Below are 18,069 nucleotides of genomic sequence, written 5' to 3' on the forward strand. Positions count from 1 at the left end.
TAAAGACCAACTTATCTATTTTTTTCTTTCTGTTGCTCACGCTTTTGGTTTCACAGCTAAGAATCCATTGTCAAATTACAGGTCATGAAGATTTCCCCTTGTTTTCTTCTAAGAGTTTTATGGTTTTAGCTCTTATGTTTTGGTCATTGATCCATTTTGAATGACTTTTGTATGTGGTGTGAGGTACGGGTCCAACTTCTTTTTGTTTTGATTTTGGCTCCTCTTAGTGATTCCAGTATGTAACGTAAGGGATGATTCCACGGTACTTTTTAATTTTATTTTATGGATGTTTAGCATTCATTACATGGTGATCATTTTTTTCTTCACTATTTTTTAATGCATACTTGTTATATATAAATTATTTCCTATGATAATTTGAATAGAGGATTGCTCTTCTGTTCTCTTGCCTGTATTTTTTTAGTCCTATATATTTTAAGATTTTTCCTTTGTAGCATGTTGAGAGTCTATTTCACAAAACATACAAATAATTTTTTGAAAATCTACAGTGTTAAAATTTGGTTCAGCGAAAGACAGTCATCGAAGACTACCACTTTTCTTGATTTTAAAGAAATATTATATAGCTGTAAGTTGCTATTCAAAAGTCAAATACTGGGGAGAAATATGTCATTTATCCTATGAAATATAGCTATAGAACAGGAGAGAAATATTGATGTACTTCAAATTTGTAAGGTGGGAATCATTTAGACGTCTGCATTTCCTTTTAAGAAATTAATACCAGAAACAATGAATTTTGCATATGAATTTAATTCCTAAGTTGAAATTGTAAAACCGTGCATCTTAGTTAATACTTAGCTAAGCTGTCTTTTAAGGTCAGCCGAGAAAAAAATTAGGATTTGATTCTTAATTGTTTTCTCATCCAATACATGTTGTTTTTCAGGCTCTGGTTCATAATTTGGCACCACACTGAATCAAAGGCATATTTTAAACATGGAATGTTTTCTATTTTTTGTCAGGGATATTTTTGGACATATTTTATGGACTTTGTTTTTCAGAATATTGAAAATATGTTAAAAATGGTTTACTTTTTTGGCCTGTGTACATTAGAAACCAAAAGACAGAAATGGAATTAGAAGCTGTATAGAGAAGCTGATGCTTTCCATCTAGTTTCATGTGGGTATTAGGCCTGCATAGTCAGCCATGAAATCAACATGGATCCATTTAGTTCTCAGTTCAGTGCTTACTTCTGAACTAGTTAACTCAGTTAAAGTGTGGGTGTTAAGGATTAACATTTCAATTTAGAGTTCTCTATGGCCTGAATAATTTTGCATTAAGAAAGTCTGACTTCTAAACCAGTACAGCTGGCAATTTGTGATTTAATCACAAGGGAGAAAATTTGGGAGTGTGAATACTTTAATACAAATTTATTCAGTCATTCAGTTATTGTTTATTTATTGAACATCTGTTGTGGGTTGGGCACTGGTTTAGGCACTGGGGATACAGCAATTAGCAAGTCAGATGAGATCTATGAGCTCAGGTCGTGAGAGTATTTGAGAGGATGGATAACAGATTATAAACAGCTAAGCTAATCGAATGAGATAACCTAGGATGTATGTAATAAAGATAATTAAAGTAAGGTAATTAAGGTAATGTTGATGGATAGGGGTATATCTGAAAGTTTAGAAAAGGGGGGCTGTGAGGACAGAGCCAGGAGTGCAGTTTCCAGTCTCTTGGCCTCACAGGGAAAGGTGCTCACTCGGGTAGTAAATGGCCATCAACTGTAATTGGATGGCCATCAGCTGTGGCTAGTTGGCCGTCAGCTGTAACCAGTGAGCCATTGGCCACTAATATAACTGCTGTGGCTACGCTAGCAGGAAAATGGGGGCTAGCAAGAAGATGGTGGCTGAGCTAGTAGGCAGCGGAGTGTGGATTGTGGATCGTGTGGCTCCTGCCTCCTGTGTCTCCAACCCAGCTGCTAGCGAGAATATAGTGGTATGACTCCGCCACCTATGGCTCCATGGGTGTTCCTTTTTGGCCTCACCATGTCCTGCGTTCTTATGTGGGGAGCGGGACTAGAGACCCCATAGGCCGCCCCGCACAACAGGGGCCCTATAGGCCTCTTTGAGGAGGTGACATTCGAGGAGACCTGAATAATGAGAAAGAGGCCATGTAACAATCAGTTCCAGCAGAGAGAACTGAAAGAGCAAACACCCTCGTGCTGAATCAAGCTTAACCTGCCAATTCAATTAGAAGGAAGACCTGTGGGACTGGAGCACAGTGAGCTAGACCATTGCAAAAACAAAGAAACTCTATGGAGGTTTGCTCGTCCTACCTTTGTATAAGGGTAACATGTATGTGAGAATGTATTCCTTTCAGTGGTGAACCTCGATGAAAATCCCACTGTTTCTTCAATGAATATGGCAGGCATCATTTAGCTGCAAGAAACAGCAATGAAACACAACAGAAATTTCTGCTTTCATGGAGCTTACATACTAGAAGTACTTCATTAGAAGGCCATGATACTTTGAGTCCTAAAAAATAATTGATTGACTAATTGATACAATTAAGAATGCAATTCTCAACCATTTGGAATGGGATAGGAAGTGGAGGGATGGTGGGTGATGGTGGTCTTCAGAATGCCTAGAGATTTTTGATAAAGACCTTAATGAGAGTTTGTAACAGTTCTCAGGTGTGCTGGGTAGAAAAACAGTTGAGAATCAATATGATACTTCCTAGAGGAAGATAATTTTTATAATCCAGAATGCTGCATTTAACATTTTAGCAACTCAGCAAACTTGGATTAGAACTGAGAAACAATTTGTATTTCAGAAAATATATTGAAACATTTTTGGGAGTAATATTAAGTTTCTTACATGACTGGCTTTATTTGTTCCTATGACAAATGGGATTCAAATATAGTAGATAGTGGTTTTCTTTCTTATGGATGTATTAATAGTATTTTGTGGTTTTTCTTACACATTCCAGTTGTTCTGCTGGCTCTATGAGTGAGGATGATTGAATGGACCTCTAACGTGTAATTGTTGTGCCCTTTATTTCTGACTTTAATTTATGCTTAGGTAAGATAAGCAGAAAAAGAAGTTTTTTACTTTCCTAAGATAAAATATTTGAGTTACACATTTACCATTTGAATTACAAATTTAAAGACATTTAAAATACTCAGTTATTAAGAGGTAGGATTTCCTGAGAAATCCATACTATCTTTAGAGGGTGTTCTTTGTTGCAGCAGAAGCAAAGAGTTCCGTTTTTGTATTTTCAGTGATACAAGCAGCAGTGGAAGTGAAGAGAGTGATTCTTCTTCTGATGAGTTAATTGGCCCTCCTTTACCCCCTAAAATGGTGGAAGAACAAGTTACTCACATGGAGGAAGATATCAGTCGGTTACCGCCGCCTCTCAGTGAAGAACAGGAAGATGATGACGATGATGATGATGGTGATTCAGAAGAGGAGGAAGTAAGTATTTCAGTGGTAATTTAAGAATTTAGTGGAGTAGCATCATCAGTTCCCTGTTTTTCATGAGTGAGAGCAAATCAAAAAGAAAAAAATCTGAGTTGATTACTGGCAGCCCTTGTTCAAAGAACTCTAAAGGATGTACTTCAGGAACAAGGGAATGGAATTCAAAAATAATAAATGGAGAGCAGGAAGAACGTGTTAAAGCAAACCATTGGTATACTTTGTATATTTGATATCTGGAGTGGATCATTTTTTAATACCATCCTCCTCTGTGTGACAAATTATTTTCAGTAGTAATTATGAAATAAAACAAATAATGGTCAGAAAAGAAATTGACAGCTTTTGCACATCTGTCAGTGACTTCACAAAATGGGCATTCTTTGCATATTTACGTTCAGATCCAGTATATCAAATTTGTCAGTATGTTTGTAGTTGATCAAAATAAGCTTTTAATTTTAATTTTGAAAAAAAATTTTATGTGAAAAAACAGATATACACATATATCTGTATGTATGTGTATGTGTGTGTAGTATTAGGAAAAGAGGCATAAGGATAAATTTGGCAGTTTCATGAAAAATCTTGTTTTACAATAATTCCCCAAATTGCAGTGTTGACCATGTATTTTTTCCTTTGATATCAGTTCTAGTGGTTTCAAAAAATATCTCTGTTCTTGAAATATTGTCACTAAAATCTATTTGATAGAAAATTCATCATTTTCTAATCTATTTCATAAAAATTTCTGAAGTTTTCTTTTGTAAAAATCAGATAAAATGGCTAAATAATGGCAAATATTGCTTTAGAACATTTTTGATGGAATCAATTGAGGTGTTTGAACACTACCTTTCTGAATTATTCTGGCAGCCTAGTCTACCATTTTTGTCTTTTCTCCTGGCATTCAAAGAATAGCAGAATGGAAGATACTCAAATTTTGTTTCTTTGTCTTAATCATTGTTTTGAATATGCTGTTTAAATGAAGAAGTGTGTAGTACAACAAGGGTTGGAGGTACGAAACTACCCTTGAAGTAAGCTTGAATGATTTTGAACTATTAAAAACATCTGAAAATGTGTGTAGCTGAGGTTATATGTGCATATATGTGGTGCAGACTGTATAACTGGGAGTTCTCCAAATTAACTTTATGTAGAATACAAGATTAAAAGATAATAAAACTGTTAATTTGTAGCTTACATATATTATCAAAACTCGGTACTAATCGTAGCAAAAAATAACAAAAAACAAATTTCTAAAGTGACGTTTTTAGAATTGTCAGCAAATGGTGATAATAAAAAGCATATTCATCGTTAGTTAATTTTTTCAGTGCTTTTAAATTCTCAATAGAAAAGTGCACTCCCTCTTATCTGCACCACTCCACTGCAATGCTCTTAATATGCCATTAGAGAAAATTCAGTTGTTCCAATAAAAGGCAGGAAGGGAGAAACAAAAAGAAAATCTTGGTAAATAGAGATGACAAAATAAAAAAGTAGGCATAAATACAAATATTTCAGTATTCACAATAGATGTAAATGGACTCAACTTGTCACTTGAAAGACAAATTCTCAAATTGGATTAAAAAATTCAGGCATATTCTGTTTATGAATATGTATTGACATAGAAATGTTGAAAGAAAAAGGAATAGAAGACAATATAACGGGAACATACTAATCAAAATGTAACTACAGTGTTTCCCGGAAAATAAGACCTAACCAGAAAATAAGCCGTAGCATGATTTTTCAGGATGCTTGTAATATAAAATAAGCCCTAATGCATCTTTTGGAGCAAAAATTAATATAAGACCCAGTCTTATTTTCGGGGCAATATGGTAGATCTTTTATTATGAGCATCCTGAAAAATCATGCTAGGGCTTATTTTCCAGTTAGGTCTTATTTTTGGGGAAACATAGTAATTAGTATTATAAAATTAATGTAAGACAAAATAATCTTTAAGTTCATAATCCTAATTAGCAAAATGCGTGTCATTACCTATTAGTAAAGAGAACAATTTATTCTCCAGGAAAATCTGGCAGTCTGAGCGTTTAACACAATATACTCTAAGCAAAAACTGATAGAATTACAAGGAGAAATGGAAAATCTATAGTCATAATGGGAGATTCAGAAGTTGTTAAGACAACAATTAGTAAGAGCACAAATTTGAACAAAACAAATGCATTGAACATATTGAACATATATTGAACATATTCTAGAACCCTTATCCAGCATTTTGGTTTCAAGCACACAAGGATAATCAGAAACAAGAAGTATGCATCTAAGTCCCAGCATGCTATGGACATGAGAAAGATACTCTTAACTTTGGGTGTTTCACAGAGTAGATAATATTTAGGTTGATCTATGAAATGTGAAAATGTTATCTATTGAATGTGTGCTCCCAAAGTTTGTATGTTGAAGCTCTAACCCCCAGTGTGGCTATATTGGGAGATGAGCCTCTTTGAAAGTGATTAAGGTCAAGTTAGGTCATAAGGGTGAGTCCTGCTTGGATAGGAGTAGTGTCTTTAGAAGAAGAGAGACGCCAGAGAGCTAGGTCTGCACATGATGGAGCAAGAAGGGCTGTCTACAAGCCAGGAACAAAGTCCTCAACCGAAACCGAATTTGTCGACACCTTGATCATGGACTTCTAGCCTCCAGAACTGTGAGAAAATAAATTTCTGATGTTTAAACCACCCAGTCTGTGGTACTTTGTTATAGTAGTCTGAGCTGACTAATTCAGGTTTGCAAGGCTGACCAGGGGCTGGAGAACAAAGAATGGAAGAAAGAACGGTGTTACGAGCAGGAAAAAAATTGCTAACGTGAAGTCCTAAGTCTCTGCAAGTCCATGTTGTCGTGGGGAAATGTCATGTGATTGGTGCCTGGCTGAGTTCATTCTACTGGGGGTGAGGTTAAAGATGAGGCAGATAAGATCGAATCCAGAGAACAATACACAGAAGGAATACTTTTTGGAGGAGGTGGAATGGGAATGAGCCTTGTAGAAGATTACGTTTTGATGGTCTGGTGGGGATAAGCCACGTCCTGTCTATGAAGAGTTGATGGCAGGCACCAAGGCACAGTGTACAAGATTAGATTCAGGATGATGGGAAATCAACTTGTCTGGAATAGACAGTTGATAAAAGAAAGACCAGACCTTGGACGTGGAACTGATGTGTGAGTAGACCCAAAGTGCAGTTTTGCAGAGAAGTAAAAACATGCCTGGGTATGGGGCTCCGAAGCCCATTTGTAAACTTTAGCCTTTCATGGCTGTAATTAATGTCTTCAGGATACTGAGTGTGGGAACAGAGTCCGAGAGCAGTTTCCAGGCTCTTGGCCTCATGTGGAAAGGTGCTGGCGGGGTAGCAGATGGCCATCAGCTGTGGCTAGTTGGCCGTCAGCTGTAACCAGTTAGCCAATTAGCCCATGATATAACTGCCGCGGCTGTGTTGGTTGGTAAGTCAGTTGGTTGGCAGGCAAAGAAGCGGATGGCAGGTTGCAGGTCGTGTGGATCCAGCCTCCAGTGAGACTATAGTGGTATGACTCCGCTATCTATGGCTCTGTGGGTGTTCCTTTTTGGCCTCACCATATCCTGCGTTCTTATGTGGGGAGCGGGACCAGAGACACAGGCCACCCTCACAACACTGAGTAACATTTGGCTTTTAAAAAAAATAAGAATATATGCATTCATTCTTTTTGGAAATAAGTCGTTAAGTCTTTTTTTTTAATGTCTTTTTGTAAACATAGTAAAAAGAAAATGCCGATCAAGTAATACGCAGGTCAAAGCAAGACTGTTGGTGACGTGTGCTAATAACAGCCTCCATTTTAAAGTGTGCACTAATTGATAATGCAGAGCTTATTATCACTGTTTCATGGATTAACTCTGAAACTTTAGAAGGGAGACAAAACAGGAGTGGGAGTTCCCTTGTTTCTTTTCCGTTTCTCCTATTTTTTCTGACATACCACAACCAGGATTTCCAAAGCTAGGGCAGAGATGGTGGGTAAAGCAGACAGTTTGGACATTTGGAAATGTTGTGGGTGTGGCTTTGTAGTGGCCTTCCTTGATTCTGATAAGTTACATTGGCCTTACATGGAGGCCTTTGGTTTTCAGACTTTTTGGTTTGATAGTAGATGAGTGGCAACCTCAGGCTGTTTTTTAGGTTCTGAGTGAGAACAAAACTTCTCTGCTGTGTTGTATTTGATATTTTGGATATTCACAGCCTTCTACATCCAACAATAATAGAATCAGGGGATCATAGACAGAGGAAATCTGCTGTTTACTGTCTTGAATGTGAATATTGTGGGATCCAGACAGACAAAACAGCATGATTCATTTTAGGTAATTTGCATAGCAGTGTGTGGGGACAGAGTCCCAGAGAGCTGTTTCCAGGCTCTCGACCTCACGTGGAAAGGTGCTGGCTCGGGTAGTAGATGGACATCAGCTGTAATCAGTGGCCATCAGCTGTTACCAGTTAGCCTTTAGCCACTAATATAAATGCCATGGCTACGCTGGGGCGTTGGTTGGCAGAGAAGCGGACTGTGGATTGTGGCTAGCAAGTGTGGTTAGCAAGCAGATTACATTGTGGATCGTGTTGATCCTACTTCCTGTGTCTCGCCTGGCCACCAGCGAGACTGGGGTGCAGGAAGACCCCTTGTTGGGGTACTGGCAGATGTTTGCTTTTGTGTCTCGACCAGCCGCCAGCGAGACTAGTGGTATGACTCCCCTATCCATAGTTCCGTGGGTGTTCCTTTTTGGCCTCACCATATCCTGCGTTCTTCGGCGGGGAGTGGGAGCTGAGACCCTGCATTACACAGTGTTTGGCTTGTGTTTCAATATTGAATTCAAATGTTTCTGGCCTTTGAAAGAATCTTGTTTTTGTGGTTGGTTGAACGTAGGGTCTAGTTATTTTTTGCTTGTGGATTCAGAAACTGAATTTCGTTCCTTCAGGAAATCAGTGTGAGGTAATGCGAAGCAAAATTATGAGATTGTTTTTTATATCGGAATTATGTAGGTGTTCTTGATTTCTCCTCCTTTTTTTCTCTCATACTTGAATTCTTTACAATCAAACTTTTCTGTCCTTTGTTTCCTTTTGTGCTTTCAGCCTTTTCCTTTCTACTCACTCTTGGCTCTAAGTTTGCAAACATACTAAAATCTTCCTTTAATGCAGTTTTCCATTCAAGCTATGCAGTTTTTCTTTCTCTTTATCACCATATGTCTCAAAAGCAGTATCTATATTTCCCACCTCTGCTTTGTAACCACACATTTTCTCTTTAAATCTGTGTTTTCAGTTTCTGCCTAGATTCCCAGTGATAAACTCCAAATCTCCAAATCAAAGGCCCTTTCTCCGTTCTCATCCTGCACCTCTGCAATATTGGACAATACTGCTTTCTCCTGCCTCGAAATTCTTCCTTTGTCATTTCTTTACACTATTGGGTGGCTGCCTAGCTTTGTATATTCAGCAGATATTTATTGAACACTTCTTATGAGTCAAGTTCTTTCTAGATGTTGGGGATACAGCAATGAATAAAGTAGACAAACTCATCTCTTATGGTGCTTCCATTGCTGCTAGAGTTTGTTTACTAGTTCACATTTCCTTATGTTTCCCCAACCATAAGCATTCCCTGAGGATCTGCTTTTGCTTACCTTGTCATTTCATGTTTGACCTGCATGGAGCTTTGTACATGTACATCTTCTTGTCCTCATGGTTCCTGTTCACTCAGAGCAGCTGGAAGGATTGCCGCATCTCATTTGAACTTCAGATCCTGCTTTCTAACCACTCATGAAACATGTCCGTATTTAAGCTCCAACAATATTCTAAATTCAACATGTAAGATCACACGCAGGCTTTTATTTTTCTCCCACTTAGACTTTTGCTGTAGCTGCTTAGGTTTGTCTCTTTGCTTCTAGATCTTTCGTTTTAATCCCTTTCCTCACTGCTTCAAGATTAAACTGTTTGTAACATGGGTCATGTTGCAAAGAATAGTACTCATTCCGTAAACGAGTAAAAACAAACCACCACAGCAGGCAGGACTCCCTCTGGGGATTCCTGAGTACAATTTGATTATGTTGTTGCTCAGAAACGTACAGGCTCTGTGGCTTTTTAGAGAGACATTCTACTTAGCAGGAGAGCAGCCAAGTTCACATAGTTGAGTGGCTAAATATTTCAGCAAGTATTATTGAAATTAATGGAAAAAATTTTTTTTTAAAATAACTTTTTTTTTTTTACCCCCGTAGTTCTTAGTCTGAATGTAAGAATCAACTTTGGTACAATTAAAAAATAAATATACTCAGGCTCTGTAACATGGAGATGGATTCAGTAGGACTGGGCTGGACTCTGCCTGAACACCTGCAACCTGGTTGTAGCAAAAGGCCTCATAGCTCAGCCTTCTCCCAGTCCACCTGTGGTGGCACATCTTCCCGGTCCACTGGCTTAATTACTTAAATGGTCACAGTTGGGCTCAGAGGTTAACTGGGTTAGGGTACCTTCATAAGTTATGATCGGTGTCATGCGTCATGGATACTTAAGGACATGAGGTATTGCTTGCAAAATAATGCTGCTTGAAAAGAAGGATATGGAATTGCTGCCTTGTTTCTGTGTGACAGTGAAACCACTTTGAAGTTTTCATATAAAATTTATATAAGAACATTCTTTCCCCCGAATAGCTTAGAAGTAATATTTATTTTGATTATTTCTTGAAAAATATTTCTTTCATAACATGTGAAAGTTGATGTCTCTCAAAGTGTTAGTGTTTAGTTGTTTCTGAAGATGACATGAGACTGACTGATGGTAAGCTCCTGGTCTTTTGAATTGTACTCATTTTTATGCCTATTTTGAATTATACCTATTAAGTCATAGCCATCATAGTTTTTGAAGAACTACTGCTATGAACAGGTGCCTGTTCTGGGAATTGAGCCAGTAGCTCTGACAGTGTTTTTTATTATTGAAACTATATTACTAAGTATCAAGAACCTTAAAAATGTCCCTTTCCTTTAAACTTAATACTGTCACTTCTGCAATTCTATCCTGAGGAAATTTAGAAAAAGTTTTATGCGCATAGATTCTTCTTACAGTACTACTTATAATAATGGCGCTCGGAATATGTTCCATGGCGCATTGTGGGGTTGGTGACAGAATGGGATTGCTCGTATCTATTTGCATTTGAGGGAACTGAGGAGAGTGTGTCCATCTCACTGGGGTTACCAAGAAACCAGTTTCCTTGTATTAAGTGTACTTCATGTGTTTCTAATAACGCGACTTTCCAGAAAGTGATATTTATTCTGTTTTTTAAAAGGCAAAGTGTAAATCAATTTCATGATTCCCCCGCAAAATGTTAGGCTTGATCAGAGCTTTCTCTTGACAGAAAGGTCACATGTCTAAAAATGTTTGAAAATAACTCATCTATATAAAATATAGAATAATTAGAAATAACATAAATACCTAATAATAGGTGGAAGAACAAGTAAATTGTTAGTCATATAAAATATGCAACTATTAAACATGTTTAGAGTTTTCAGTAGCACTAGGAATGGATGTAAACATGTAGAGATAGTATGATTCCAAAAACTTAAATGATACACATGCATAGGAAAAAGTATTCCCATTGTTTGCTTCTGGATTGTTGGATTGGAGTTAAGGTTTTTTTCTGCCTTATATTTTTCTATTCTTTTCTAGTTTCCACATTAATCATAGGTGCCTGTAATTAGAAATAAATAATGGGATTACAAGCAATGAAGGATTATAGTCTTTCATTGTAAGGCAATTAAGATCTTAATTTGAAAATCTAGAACAGATAGGAAAAAAAAAAACCCAAACCAAATTTTGAACACCTATATAAAATAAGTCTCAAGTACCAGTGAACAAATGTATATCTTACCTTGTTCTCAAAAGGATTTAATGAAGTGAAATGCTATAAGAAAGCATAAATTAGGAAGAACGAAGGAAAATAGAAAACCAGAGAACATAAATAAAGTTAGTACATGGGAAACAGAGTTCTAAATATTTGCTCATCGATTCCTATCTTTTCCTCCTCCCCCACATCCAACCTTTAATTCATTAACAATTCTCAGAGCTCCATCTCCAAATTGTATACCAGATCTCTCCATTTCTCTCCGTCTCCATTACTACTACCTTAGTGAGTCCAGTGTCAGTTCAACATCAGTAGCCACTTAGGTTGTCTCCCAGCTTCCGCTGTTGATTGGAGTCCTATAATAGTAATCCACGCAATGAAAAGAAGTAAAATACAGATACAGGGAGGGATTATAGAGTCGTGATTACAAGAGTGGATTTTAGAGCCAGGCAGAGCTCCTTCACTTTCAGCTTTGCGACTTTAGGGAAGTTACTTAACCTCTCATATTTTCCTCTTCTGTAAAATGGGGCTATTCAGCTGGAGATGTGTGGATGAGTGAATGAATAGTATGTAGAACCCTTAAATGAGTGAATGAAGAGTATATAGAACCATTAGAATGATATTTATCATTATGGTCATCTATTTTAATAGCAAAAAGTGAATTAAAAAAATTAAGCATGATTTCTAATAAAAACATTTAAAAATGAAACTAAAAGGAAACTTTTTAGACTATATTAAATAATTCATTCATGCTTCATGTCTGCAGTCAGTGTTATAATTAAGGAGCTTTAGAGGTATTCTCTTTAAAATCAGGAATACAATGAAGATGGTAACTCACATTACTATATAGTCTTAGACATTTTTGCCAATTAGATCAAACTGGAATAATCAAGACTAGATATTAGGGCTGGCCCCGTGGCTCAGGCGGTTGGACCTCTGTGCTCCTAATTCCAAAGGCTGCCGGTTCGATTCCCACATGGGCCAGTGGGCTCTCAACCACAAGGTTGCCAGTTCAACTCCTCGACTCCCGCAAGGGATGGTGGGCAGCGCCCCCTGCAACTAAGATTGAACACGGCACCTTGAGCTGAGCTGCTACTGAACTCACAGATGGCTCAGTTGGTTGGACCACGTCTTCTCAACCACAAGGTTGCTGGTTCGACTCCCACAAGGGATGGTGGGCTGTGCCCCCTGCAACTAGCAATGGCAACTGGACCTGGAGCTGAGCTGCACTTAGTTGTCCCTCTACAACTAAGACTGAAAGGACAACAACTTGAAGCTGAACGGCACCCTCCACAACTAAGATTGAAAGGACAACAATTTGACTTGGAAAAAAGTCCTGGAGGTACACACTGTTTCCCAATAAAGTCCTGTTCCGCTTCCCCAATAAAATGTTTTAAAAAAAAGACTATATATTAGAAAGGAAGAAGTGATATGTTGTATTTAATATGGCTCTACCTAAACCAGAAAGGGACAAATAAAAACTTTTATAACATTAATTTAATAACATCCAATTCAAAAAGTTAAAAATGAAAACAGATAACCTGTTTCAGAACAGGAGCAACAACAAAAAATTAGGAGTAAGCTTAGTGAGAGATGTGTCAATATAAATAAAACTAGAAACCTTTTCAGTACAAAAAAATCTGAATAAGTAAGAACAACTAAATAATCACTAAATTTTTCTCATTTTTTCCCCCCTGAGTGGTTAAATAATTTGCCCAATTTGCTTATTTGCTCAGTTATCTGGCTATTAAGTGGTAGAGTTGCAAGTCAAACACTGGCCATCTATGCTTTTAATACTACTACGCTACCTCCCATACTGGGAAACCTGTGGAGTTGGGCTTTGAGCCTGTTTTAAGAGGCCAACTTACATATCAGTTAGTACAGTATTAATTTGGCTGCTCCTGACAAAATGGAAAACAACAATGGCTTAAACAGGATCGAAATCTTTTTTTTTTTTTTTTCTTTCTCACATAAATGAAACCAGGAATTAAATGGACCAGAATTAGTTTGCAGGTCCAGGATGTCACAGATTTAAGGTGCTTCTGTCTTTTTGTTCTGCCATCCTCAATATGTGGGCCTCAAGACGGATGCTCAAGCTGTAGCCATTATTTTTGCACTTTTGTCTGGTTACTCATTTTGAACTTCGTATCTGTCTCACACATGAGAAATACAATGTTTACTTTAGGAAGCCAGTACTCTAGCTAAAATTTAGTGCTTCCGTTACAAAAGATGGATAATGGGGAGAGCCAAACAGCAACTATGTAGTGAGCAATAATGGCAAATTATTTTTTCACTTTTTGGGGGGGACATTTTAGCCATTGTGTATAGTCCTTTAGTATTGCATAGCTTGCATGTATGTATGCTATTTAATTTTATTTTATTTTGTTCGTTGTGAACATATTAGTTGCCTTTCTCCAAAGGAACAAAAACCAAAGTTCATTGATACTAATGCAATCTTTAAACTCTTAGGATTTAGTTACTCTATGAGCATGCACGCATTTCATTTGAATTCCTTTGTGTCTGTTGTGTCCTGCTGTTTAGTTTTTCTGCTGTTTTTATTTCTTCAGAAAATGAGTTGCAATTTTTTTGGTTCTTTTGTTAAAGAAAGATTCCATAAAACCAGACTTTGCTAAGATTTTAGTCAAGTACAACTATGTATCTATCAAGTTCATTTATATAGAATCATCAAAACATTCATAAGAAAATAGAGGTACAGAAACTGACTTTTTAAAAAATTTACTTTGCGAAAAGATTCCCAGTAAGAGATCTTCATGTGAAAGTGCAGTTTAAATTGCTTCACTTGGGGGAGTTGTGCCCTTTTAGTGAAGCAAGTTATATCTGTAAACAAATAAGCAAATTTCCCTCAATTAAGTTCATGATTATCATTTTTTAAAAGGAGTTTTACCTCCTCCCTTGCTGTCTTTCCTCCCTGCTGTTATTTTCCACAACTGACATATAATTCATTCCCCATTTAGCATTGGCTCTTTGAAAAGTTCAGGATATGTTTTTTCAGGGACATGTCTAATCTTTCATCAATATAGGCTAATATTTAGAAAGTCTGATTCCTAAATGTATCAGACCTCCCCAGTTTCCATTTCCCCATTAATTCTCTCTGAGAAAGCAGCCTGCCAGTTTTGAGTTGATACTGACCAAAGCTTTAATGTTTTCTTCCCATTCTTCCAGTTTCTGCTTGTTAAAATTCTGTCCAGCCTTTATGCACCTTTTCAAAGTGATTTCCTCCAAGCAGCTTCTCCAGATACCAGCTGCATGTGTTACATCCCAGGCTTGGTTTCTGCCTTCTATAGCAAATTTAAACGATTTTCTTTGTTAAATCATTATTTGTGTGCTTGTCTGCACTCCTCGCCTATCCTTTGCAACCATATGTAATGACCTCAAGTACAAGGACTTGTGTATAAATGGTACAGTAATTTTTAAAAACATAGCTTGTAGTGGAGTGTCTTTTATATAGTACATACAGAGTATATATTTGTCAAGTGGAATTGAGTGTATTTAATTTTTATAATTGAAAAGCTTATTTTATGATGTTTGAGAGTGTTTCTTTTTTTTTTTTGTGACATATCCCTAGTTTTTACATGGAAAATTGAAGTAGGGATAGAGGAGTGAACAGAAGAAATAGAAATGTAGTTAGACATCTGTTTCTGTAAGAACCGTTATATATGTGCCTTGTCCTAAGCTTAGAATTTAGTTACATAATAGTTTAATAATTCTAAGAGCTGCCCCACGGTCGAATATTATTAATTAGTTAATTTAATTGTATAACTACAACTGCTTATGAACCTACCTGTCAAGTGAGACCGAAAAAGTTGTAGCTTACTCTTCTTAAGACAGTCTTACAAAAATTAAAAAAAAAAAAGTGATGGTTTTTATTGAGGTGTAACTTCTGTATATGCACAGATCTAAGGGTTCAGTTTGATGAGTTTTGACAATTGTATGTACACTGTGTTTAGCCACCATCAAAAATAAAGTATAGGACATTTCCATCACCCAAACAGTTCTTTGTGCCCTGTTCCAATCACAAAACTTAACAATGAGTTTTTGATATGTAGCACTAGAATGGGAAGGAAAATACCAGAGAACATAATCAGTCAGTACATTAAGAACTACAATGCCTGGTTATGATTTTTTTATATTTTATGTGCATTTCACATTAGTAGTTGGTCTAGTGATACTGCTGAAATCATTGGATTGGAAATGTTAATGTTGTGTATCCTAATTTCTTTTGATGACAAGCTTGCTTTTCACTCATCCTTACGTTATTCCGTTTTACTTATCTACAATGGTACTAAAATTGTTCTTTCAAATATGTATAACACAAATGAAAATCATACTTATGCAAACCATTATTTGTCAAATTACACTGACTGTTAAATGATTAGGAATATTTAGTATTTGAAAGTTTATTATTAGTTTTTTGAACTTAATAAGTAAATACAAATTCAAGTGGGTAGGGTCAGAGAAAAGAGGTGAAAAATCATTTTTAAACCATATCTATTACTTCTCCATGTTATTATTTTTTTTAAAGGTAAAGAAAGTTGTAACTTACAATTAAATGGAGACTTTGGGGTGATTGGGGTTTTCCATTATCCTCACTATCCTGTTTCCCATTAATACAGAAAAATTGAAAGTTGCATTTTTATGACTGTAACTAAAGGCTAGATGTAACAGTGACGTTTTAGTTCTGAGCACCTGTTTTCCGTGAACTTTCTCTGACTCCCTGGCTGGCACGTTCTGTGGTGGAGAGTCCAAGTTTGGGCCACCACTGTGCTTCTCTGACTTCTGGTCGGAGGCTTCCCATCCCCTTGGCCTTGGTCATTGCCAACCACCTGTATCAGTCAGTCTCTTTCTCTCCTGCATAGAGAAAGTTGAAGAATTAAAAGTGGGGAACAAGCTCTTTAGTTCTCAGGAGTTAATGTGAGAAACAGATAATTCATGTAAACACTTAGCATAAGGATTGACACATAATTGCTGGTTTTTATCATTGTTTTCATCATGATTACCAATATCTGATTAATGACGAATTTTAATTTAATTGCAGCTGACTGGAAAGAAAAATAATTAAAAAATGTGAGGAAGCTTAATGATTTTAACTTCAGAGAAAATTAATGCTCTTTAAAACAGAGCAATTTAGTTACACCTGCATGATTCTGTCAGCAGAGGATGCTAGAAGCTCTATTCCAAAATCAGTGAATGTATTCCTTAACCATTTCCAAATTGCTAATGTGCAAAGGTCTTCATTCTTTAAGATGGGCACTAGGGGGCAATAGAGACATTTTGGCTTTTGGCAAGAATCCATTTTTTCCCCACTGTCTCTGGTCCACAGTGGAAGAAAAAAAAATGGAAGAAAAAAAAAATGGAAGAGAAAAAAAAAAAAAAGAACCTTATCAACAATATCTTCTACAAATCGGAACAAGTGAGATTTAGGTTGAGATCAATGCTAGAATAATTACTTTAAAAAATAATGCAGAAAAATTCTTTATATTCTTTGGTGATTTGACAATGTCATACCAGAAATACAAGTATATTTATAGTTTTTGTTTTTTAAGCTTTTTAGATCAGTAACAGAGTCATGTATAGGATAAGGCTTTATGGCAGGAATATTAAGGCTAGCCTCTTTACAATTTAAGATTTAAATCTGTGAGTTCAGATAAGAAGGTTTATTTCTCTGATCACAACAGTAATCCAAAGTTTAAAAAACACATATCCAATCTTGTTACTTCCCTGCTTCCCTGTCATTTTCCTCTCAGTAAACCCTCCAATTTCTTTCAGTCACATTATTAAGAAATCCAAGTGCCATGCCTTGCCCTGTAAAGCCTTGCATGACTTGGCCTCTTTAGATGTCTCTGACTTCATCCCTTTCTGTTCCATCTTGCTCACTCTTGTCTACTCACATTGACCTATGTGTTTTCTCTTAACAACTATGCTTATTCCCTCAGAGAACCTTTCTATATATTCTGTACTCTATGTGGAATTGCACTCAGCACTTCACATGACCCCATGATTTCATTTGGATCTTTGTTCAAGTCTTTCGTTTTTCCTGTCACTGCTTTCTGGTACTTATCATTATCTGACAGTTTTGTTTATTGGTTTATTGTCTTTCTCCTCACAGTAATGTAAGTTTCATGAGGGTGGTTACATTGTCTCTTTTCTTACTGTATCCCCAGATACTTCACTGGTACCTGGCACATAGTAACTGCTTAAGAAATGTTTGTTAAATGAATGGCCATCCTTAGCTGTGGTCACAGTTACTCTCTTCCTCCTAAACATTTCATGGAATCAAAGTCAGCTTCTGACTCAGTTACAGTAATCATTTAGAAACTCAGGAGTCCACGTCCACGTTCCACCCTCACATTTCCAAGCTAGCCCTGCCACAGTTTCCTCGTCAGAAGGCTGTCGTACTTTCTAAGCTTCCACTGCCACTTGGGTTTTTGTATCCTCTTAGGTGGCTGCCAGGGACAGTCCCTAGATTGGGTCTTTTCTGCCTCTGAGCAGTGGTTTTTATTTTGTTCAACAAACATTTTATATAACTGCAATGTGAATGACACTGCTAGTATGGGCCATTTTCTTTATTCGCACTAATTAGTGTATAGTGGGGAAGATGGATTAGTTTATGCAGATAAATATGAAGCATAATTTAAGTGCAATGAGGAAGGCAGGAGGGTACTTTTTATCTGACAGTTTGATTGTAATCTCAATTACAAGTTGTTTAAGCATGTAAATATTCAGCATTAAACTCTGGTAAACTTCTGTCAATATTATATATACTGAATCGCAAATCTAACAGCTGTAGAATTGTGTTAAG

At 36.7% G+C, this 18,069-nt stretch overlaps 1 protein-coding gene across 1 annotated transcript in view; it reads left to right on the forward strand.

Moving 5' to 3' along the window:
* WDR70 (WD repeat domain 70) overlaps window positions 1–18,069 on the forward strand; it is a 238,384-nt gene that overhangs the window by 19,529 nt on the left and 200,786 nt on the right. The window contains exon 6 of the mRNA XM_074328991.2: window positions 3,236–3,428. Coding sequence (XP_074185092.1) covers window positions 3,236–3,428 — 193 coding nt within the window. The remainder of the gene's footprint in view (window positions 1–3,235; window positions 3,429–18,069) is intronic.

Source organism: Rhinolophus sinicus, chromosome 3, assembly GCF_057876585.1.
Source record: "Rhinolophus sinicus isolate RSI-liver-muscle chromosome 3, RSI-T2T, whole genome shotgun sequence".
In the NCBI taxonomy this organism is placed as follows: Eukaryota; Metazoa; Chordata; class Mammalia; order Chiroptera; family Rhinolophidae; genus Rhinolophus; species Rhinolophus sinicus.